The 8907-nt window shown below is 45.2% G+C and overlaps 1 protein-coding gene across 1 annotated transcript; it reads right to left on the reverse strand.

Annotated features, from left to right (window-relative positions):
• Positions 1 to 648: 648 nt before the first annotated feature.
• On the reverse strand, positions 649 to 1662 carry LOC141089579 (putative claudin-24). The gene has a single exon (XM_073576087.1). The coding sequence runs from the start codon at positions 1400 to 1402 to the stop codon at positions 740 to 742; it is 663 nt and encodes a 220-aa protein (XP_073432188.1). The 5' UTR covers positions 1403 to 1662; the 3' UTR covers positions 649 to 739.
• Positions 1663 to 8907: the final 7245 nt, after the last annotated feature.

The following is an 8907-nucleotide window of genomic DNA, read 5'->3' on the forward strand; positions in this document are numbered from 1 at the left end:
AAATGCTTGCTTGTTGACCAACACAATTAGAGAACTAGAGACAACATGCAGGGCTGAAAGTAATACAGTTGTTGTATTAGAAGTAGAAAAAAAGAAAAAACTGATTTCTTAGACTTACATTTTCATTATCTCAAAATATTTTGATCATTAATATAAAGAGAAGTGAGAAAGCACTCTATCCCTCCTTCATTTTACTTTAATGCTATTATAAAAATAATCCTGCATTTCATGTCATATTACATGTACTTATGTTATTTTGTACAAACACTAATAGTGAAATTATGAGCAGTGGATGAAAGGTATGAACTGTGTCAATTATAAAGAAACTGCTGAATCATTAATATATGATGAGGCATGCATTTACAATATGAATGCAGAAACTTTACCAATGTGTAAACCTGACACCACTGGATGAATGACATAATATTTTCATTTTTTCTTGTATATTCTGCCTCTGGACTTCAAGATCAAAGGCATACTTTACTATATTGTTAGACTCTTTCTCAAAACCCAACATCAAACAGATGCTATGTTATTTTCTAATAAGTTGTGATAATACTGGTATGACTGACTTGACCATGGCCAAATTTTCTAAATAATTAGCAATATTACTGCTTATTAAAACCACAACACAATAAAAGTCAATAGTATAGAAAATGATAAACATTTTTAATAAACTCATATTAGGGATTCAGGTCTACACAATTTAAGATCCAAAGCTATATAATGCACCTAAATGTCATATAGTCAGATCTGGATGTTTGAAGTCCATTGATAAACATTGTTCATGCTGCTTTGTAGGCTTATAAGAAACAGATGTTGAGTCAGAAGTTGTGAAGCAGTAGGAGGAAGCGAGAAGAGATCCACCAAGGATGAGGAAAAAACCTCCAAACCAACCCATGAAGAGTGCTTCACCAAACTCCCATCTTGGCACAATATCTGGAATAGACTCATCCCAAAACTCCTGTACAGTGTCATAAGCCACCCAGGAAACAGGAGCTAAGGCACTTAGTCCTGAAGTACAAAGCATTATGCCTCCAAGAAGTAAGAGTCGATTCTTCAGCTCCTGGTTTCCTGCTGCAAATTTCACACACTCTAAACCAGGGCTGGAGATAACAAGTCCAAGCATCCCAGAGCCATTGGATAGGCACATTAAAATCCTTGAAATCCTGAGCTCCGAAGAAAGAGCCAAGAAAGAATCAAAGTCCTTGCACTGCATTCCTCCTTCCTCTTGAACAACACAAGTCTGCCACAGTCCCATTGTCCAGTTTTCTAATTCATTCAAATCTAGATTCAAGTTTTTCCAGAGAGGCACATACGTAGTAACACAGGACAGAATCCATCCTGTCAAGGACAACAAAGTCCCTCCAAATTGCATGTAAGTTCTTTTGGCCAATGCCATACTTTTTAGTTATTCCTTGAAAGTATTGTTGTACACCCCAGCAGCAATCTGCTATCTTGCAGTGGATAGTGAACTAATAATCTTGGCTTCTAGCTACAGGGTATATAAGCTTTAGACTTTAACCCATGAGTGACCTTGAAACAAGGTTTTGTTCTTTCAAAAGATAGTGTTTCATATAGATGGGGCAGGAATTCCTGGCAGCTAGGAGTTAAGTTTATGATAAGCATTTGATCTGTTACCTTTCAATTTGCTGAGTAAAATTATATCCCGATGCCTGATGATTACAAGCCAGTGGGTGAACAAAGAAAGCTCTATGACCCCTCACCCTAAAACACAACAGTAATCATTGTGCTTCAATATGGATTAATTAGATTTTAAAGGGTGATAAAAGCCTCCTCTGTGTCTAACAGGACCTCATTGTAGTACGTGTACCTGACAATCAGGCATGTAGAAATAAGCCAAGCATAAAAATGGATCTTGAATGGAAAGTTTTTGGGCATCAATTGAGAACATTTTGAAACTTTTACTAAATGAAACGGTTTGCATGTTTCCATAATGAAGATTATTGTATTTGAGCTGACGTTATTACAAAGGTTGAGGTAAAGAAAAAAAAAGATTAAGGAAGGACTCACACAGACCTCTATTCATAGCAATGAAGGTGATACATATTAGCTTCTGAGAAATTAGTTGACACTTCAATTAGAATAATAATGAGAACATTAGAATACGTTCTTGGACGTAGTCCACGTTACGTCTGTGATCTGTATATTTCACATTTACTCTACGAGAACTTCCCAATATATATTTGCCAATGCACTGTCTAAGATATTTATGCTTAACATTAGAGTTGAGCGAAACGGGTCGAAAAAATTGAAAAGTCGCCGACTTTCGCCAAAGTCGGGTTTCATGAAACAAAACCCGACCTTAGCGAGAGGTCGGCCACGAGGTCGGCGACTTTAGCGCCAAAGTCGCGTTTCAAAAGATGCTTGAGTGCCCTTTTTGCAGCCAATCAGGAAGAACGGACACTGTGGGCAACGTGATGACATAGGCAGCGGTCACCACCATCTTGGAGAAGGGCATGCAAGTGATTGGCTTGCTTTGTGGGGCATCACAGGGGGTATAAAAGGGCGGGGACGCCGACCGCCATGTTACTCATGCTGATCTCAGAATAGGGAGAGCTGCTTCTGATTCTGTAGGGAGAGTGTTAGGCAGGGAAGAAGATACCAAAAACTGATTCTGCTGCTAGCGATTTTGCCTGTACAACACACCAGTCACTGTGCAGTGCAAGGGGAGGCTATATTTTGGTTATTAGGCTGCCTTTTAAGGCTACCTGGTAGCTGCATTGCTGTGTGCCCACTGCTGAGCAAACTGCTTTTTTTCAAAGCAATCCAGATTTTATTGTTTTGTCCTTGTGAGTTACTGAGCGTTCATTTTGCACACACCGTACAGCGGTGTACGCTCCTCTCTCAGTACCGTGTAACGGCTGTTATCATGGCCACAGTGAAGCAATCTGTGTGTGACTCTGTAAGGATAAGTCGAGGAGTTTTTCCGTTCTTACAGAACTCCACCTTATAGTTTTGTCTGGTTTTCAAACAGTTTAGTATATTTGCTGTTTGATTACATTCAAAACTATAGAGAGACAGCATTTGTCAGTCCGTAAACTAAAACACGGAGCTTGACAATTTTACATACACTGGACAGCGGTGTACGTGTACGCTCCTCTCTCAGTACCGTGTAACGGCTGTTATCATGGCCACAGTGAAGCAATCTGTGTGTGACTCTGTAAGGATAAGTCGAGGAGTTGTTCCGTTCTTACAGACCTCCACCTTATAGTTTTGTCTGGTTTTCAAACAGTTTAGTATATTTGCTGTTTGATTACATTCAAAACTATAGAGAGACAGCGTGTGTCAGTCCGTATACTAAAACACGGAGCTTGACAATTTTACATACACTGGACAGCGGTGTACGTGCACGCTCCTCTCTCAGTGCCGTGTAACGGCTGTTATCACGGCCACAGTGAAGCTATTTGTGTGTGACTCTGTAAGGATAAGTCGAGGAGTTGTTCAGTTCTTACAGACCTACACTGTAGGGAGATTCCAGTTCTGTCCAATTCTATATACACCTTGTAGTTTGTCATACACTAGGCAATTTCTGCCGGTCACATTGCGGTGTTAAATAAACAGGGCCTGACTGAATCCCACAGTGTCCTGAAGTGTAGAGACATTCCAATTCTACACATTCCTCTATACACCCTTCTAACAGCATAGAGAATCTGCCTGTCATATTACGGTGTTAAATAAACAGGGCCTGACTGAATCCCACAGTCTCCTGAAGCATAGAGACATTCCAATTCTCCACTGTCCTCTATACACCCTTCTAGCAGCATAGATAATCTGCCTGTCATATTGCGGTGTTAAATAAACAGGGCTTGACTGAATCCCACAGTGTCGTGAAGTGTAGAGACATTCCAATTCTACACATTCCTCTATACACCCTTCTAACATCATAGAGAATCTGCCTGTCATATTGCGGTGTTAAATAAACAGGGCCTGACTGAATCCCACAGTCTCCTGAAGTGTAGAGACATTCCAATTCTCCACAGTCCTCTATACACCCTTCAAACAGCATAGAGAATCTGCCTGTCATATTGCGGTGTTAAATAAGCAGGGCCTGACTGAATCCCACAGTCTCCTGAAGTGTAGAGACTTTCCAATTCTACACAGTCCTCTATACACCCTTCTAACAGCATAGAGAATCTGCCTGTCATATTGCGGTGTTAAATAAACAGGGCCTGACTGAATCCCTCAGTTTCCTGAAGTGTAGAGACATTCCAATTCTACACAGTCCTCTATACACCCTTCTAACATCATAGAGAATCTGCCTGTCATATTGTGGTGTTAAATAAATAGGGCCTGACTGAATCCCACAGTGTCCTGAAGTGTAGAGACATTCTAATTCTACACAGTCCTCTATACACCTTTCTAACAGCATAAAGAATCTGCCTGTCATATTGCGGTGTTAAATAAACAGGGCCTGACTGAATCCTACTGTGTCCTGAAGTGTAGAGACATTCCAATTCTCCACAGTTCTCATACACCCTTCTAACAGCATAGAGAATCTGCCTGTCATATTGCGGTGTTAAATAAACAGGGCCTGACTGAATCCCACAGTGTCCTGAAGTGTAGAGACATTCCAATTCTACACAGTCCTCTATACACCCTTTTAACAGCATAGAGAATCTGCCTGTCATATTGCGGTGTTAAATAAACAGGGTCTGACTGAATCCCACAGTGTCCTGAAGTGTAGAGACATTCTAATTCTACACAATCCTCTATACACCTTTCTAACAGCATAGAGAATCTGCCTGTCATATTGCGGTGTTAAATAAACAGGGCCTGACTGAATCCCACAGTGTCCTGAAGTGTAGAGACATTCCAATTCTCCCCAGTACTATATACACCTTGTACCTTGTTTTACGGTACCAGAGAGTTGGTGTAAATTTGGGTAAATTTTTCCAAAAAATGAGGAAGTGTGGTGGAAGAGTCCGTGGCAGTGGGTGGGGGTTGGCAGCTGGTAATGATGGTGTTGGTGTTGGTGGTGGATCTGCTGGTAGTGGCAAAAGCAAAATAGCACCTAATACTGGAGGTGTTGAGGCTGCTTCATCATCTGGCTCCACAAGGCCTCGAAGGCTCCCTTTTCTGGGAGTAAGTAAACCACTTCTAAAGCCGGAGCTTCAAGACCAAGTTTTGGCTTACATTGCTGACTCAGCCTCCAGCTCTATCGCCTCCTCTTCTGAAGTTTTGAAAAATAAAAGCACTGAGTCGTCATTGGAGGTTTATGGTCATGAACCACACCTTTCCTTGTGTCCTTCACCCCTACCAAAATTGAAGGATGCGGTAGGCCACACTACAGATTACTCCATGGAGCTGTTTTCACATACCATGCCTGGGTTATCAAGTCAAATCGTGAATTACCCAGGCCAAGATGAATCTGACATGGAGTGCACTGATGCACAGCCACTGCTAGATTTATCTGCTGGTACATTCACTCAGAGCACTACATTGTCCTCGCAGTGTACTGAGCCAGAATCTGACCCTGATGAAACTCAGTTGCCCCCTCCCACATACTATACCACCATACACGGTGACACAGAGGAAGGTGCACATGACATTGAAGAGGAGGTGATGGATGACCCAGTTGTAGACCCAGATTGGCATCCATTGGGGGTAGAGTATGCTGCTGCCAATAGCTCAGAAGAGGAGGAGGAGCATCCGCAGCGGGCATCGACATCGCAACAGTTGTTATCTGGCAGGCCCAGAGCAGTCCAAAAACGGGTTACAAAAACCCAAAAAATTGCAGGACAGCTTGGCCAGATGGTCAAAAAAGCACAGCGTGCAAGGCCTCAAACTGTCTTCCCTAGTAGGAAGAGTGCACTTTTTTGAACAAAATCCTAATGATCAGGCAAAGGTAATCTGTAAGAAGTGCGCAGAGACCTTTAGCCGAGGGAAAAATCTGAGAAGTTTGAATACCAGTTGCATGCTAAGACATTTAACCACCATGCACTTGCAAGCGTGGATGGACTACCAAAACTCACGTACCACATGTGCTACTGCTCCCAAAGAAGGTAGTCAGCAACGCAACATTGTTTCCCCCTCTGTAAGTCCACTGGTTAGCACACCACCAGCAGCAAATGTTGAGTTGTCATCGCAAGGGCAAATCATTCAGGGAATCACACTGTTATTGCAACGAAAGACTGAATCTCGGCCATCAGAAAGAACACCAACTCCATCACCATCATCAACCCTCTCTCAATCCGCCATGTCCACTGCTACTTTAACCATATCCAGCTCTCAACTCCAGCTCTCAAGTCCACCCTCACCCAGACTATGAGTAGGACAAAAAAGTACTCATCCTCTCATCCGCGTACACTGGCTTTGAACACCCACATTGACAAACTAATCTCGTTAGAGATGATGCCCTATCGATGGCCTACGCAGTTCCATGCTATGAACTACCCAGTCGCCACTTCTTTGCTCGCAAAGCCATCCCAGCCCTCCACCATCATGTGAAAGACCGCATTGTCTATGCACTCAAGCTGTCAGTGAGTGGAAAGGTGCACCTCACAACTGATGCATGGTCCAGTAGGCATGGCCAGGGCTGTTACGTGTCCATCACTGCGCACTGGGTTAATGTGGTGGATGCAGGGTCCACAGGGGACAGCGGTGGTGGCACAGTGCTGCCTAGCCCACGGTATAGGAAACAGTTGGCTGTAGGCGTTCGACCCTCCTCCTCCTCCAGAAGCGAAAGCTGGTCCACAGAGCGCAGTCGCACGAGCACTGCATCCGCAGTTGACAGTGTTGCAAACGAGGTGTCCCCCTATCGATCAGCTAGTGAAAAGCGTCAGCAGGCTGTGTTGCAGATGATGTGTTTGAGCGACAGACACACCGCAGAGGTACTGGCCAACTACTTTCAGCGACAAACTGAGTCATGGCTGGGCAGTCTACATCTTGAGGCAGGCAAGGTAGTTAGTGATAATGGCCGGAATTTTGTGGCAGCCATAGCTCTTTCAAAACTCAGACACATATCTTGCTTGGCTCACACCTTGAACCTGTTGGTACAGTGCTTCCTCACTAATTATCCGGATTTAACAGGTCTGCTTCTTCACGTGCTCGTGACTGTGACTGTGCTCGCACATCCGCCGGTCGCCGGTACACTCCAGTCGTATGCAGAAGCTGCAGCGATTGCTCCACCTTCCCAAGCACCGCCTAATTATCGACGTTGCAACAAAACAAGGTGGAACTCCACCCTGCACATGGTTGAGCGGCTGTGCGACCAAAGGCAGGCCGTAATGCATTTGTGGGAGGATACACGGGCAGGCACTTTGAGGGCAGACATGGAGTTGATAGGTGTGCAGTGGTCGAAGCTGAAAGACCTCTGTAAAGTCCTTCAGTGTTTTGAGGAATGCACACGACTGGTAAGCGCTGACGACACCATCATAAGCATGAGCATCCCACTTATGCGTCTGCTCATGCAAACTTTGACACACATTAAGGAGCAGGCGTCTGCAGCCGAGGTTGATGAGGAGGAAGAGGAGGAGGGAAGCCTTGATGACAGTCAGCTATTGTCTGGTCAGGGAACTGTCGTGGACGAGGTGGAGGAAGAAGAGGAAGAGGAGGAGGATGATGATGGGGATGATTATTTAGGGGAGGAGGATGCTTCTCGTGGGGCAAGAGAAAATGTTGGCTTTGCAAGGTCTGGTACAGGGTTTGTGCGTGACTGGAGGGATGTGGATTTGCCAGAAAGTGCTCCTCCAACCAGCACTCGCAGTGCATCATTGACACCGGGAACATTGGCCCACATGTCAGATTATGCCTTGCAGATCCTAAAAAGGGACCCCCGCATTGCCAAAATGATGAACGATGATGACTACTGGTTGGCCAGCATCCTGGATCCACGCTATAAAGGCAAATTCCAAAACATCATGCCACAGGAGAACCTTGACCTAATATTGGCTAACAAACAAGCTACTCTGGTAAACCGGTTGGTTGAGGCATTCCCAGCACACAGCAGCGGTGATGGTTCTCACACGAGCCGTAGGGGCCGGGGGCAACTTGGAAGCGGTGTTGGTGGTGGACACATCAGTAGTGGCGTTGGAGACAGGGGTTTCATGACCATGTTGTGGACTGATTTTTCAAGTCCCGCTCACACGACTGGTAATACTGCATCGATTGAAAGTGACAGGAGACAGCAGTTGTCAAGTATGGTTACAAACTACTTTTCCTCCCATATCGATGTTCTCCCTCACAGGTCATTCCCATTTGACTATTGGGCCTCTAAACTGGACACCTGGCCTGAATTGGCACACTATGCCTTACAGGAGCTCGCATGCCCAGCTGCAAGTGTGCTATCGGAAAGAGTCTTCAGTGCTGCTGGATCAATACTGACAGAAAAAAGGACCTGTCTGTCGACCCAAAATGTGGATGATCTAACCTTCATTAAAATGAACCATGCATGGGTTTCCAAGGATTTTGTCCCACCTTACCCTGATGACACATCGGTTGCCAGAAAAATTGTTTTCTTTGGTCCGCCTGTTCCTGGGACTTGACCAATTTCGCCTTTAGCAGCAGGTGAATGTCCCACATCAACAAATGCCATTTTGTAAACCTCCCTAACTGGGCAGCCTCCTCCCTCCAATGGCCGGGGTCACCACCGAGTGCACGCAACTGTGCGAGTGCCATTGCCCTGGACAGGTGGGTGGGCCGACTCGTGGGCGCGGGCACTGGCACAGGGTCCCTCATAGTGCAATCAAGTGTCTCTGTCGGTGGTGGTGCACACCCGCCATCAGACACACCGCCGTACTATGAGGGGCCCAGTGCCAGTGCCGACGCCCACGAGTGGGCCCCCCTTGCTTGGGCAGGCCCCAGCATTTGCAATGTTTACCTCTCCCTGGTCCTCCGCTGTGTAGTCTGGGCTGTCAAATCCATCACTGGGACTGGCACTTCAAA

Source organism: Dendrobates tinctorius, unplaced genomic scaffold (genome assembly GCF_039654945.1).
Source record: "Dendrobates tinctorius isolate UK_male_01 unplaced genomic scaffold, ASM3965494v1 ptg000008l, whole genome shotgun sequence".
Taxonomy (NCBI): Eukaryota; Metazoa; Chordata; class Amphibia; order Anura; family Dendrobatidae; genus Dendrobates; species Dendrobates tinctorius.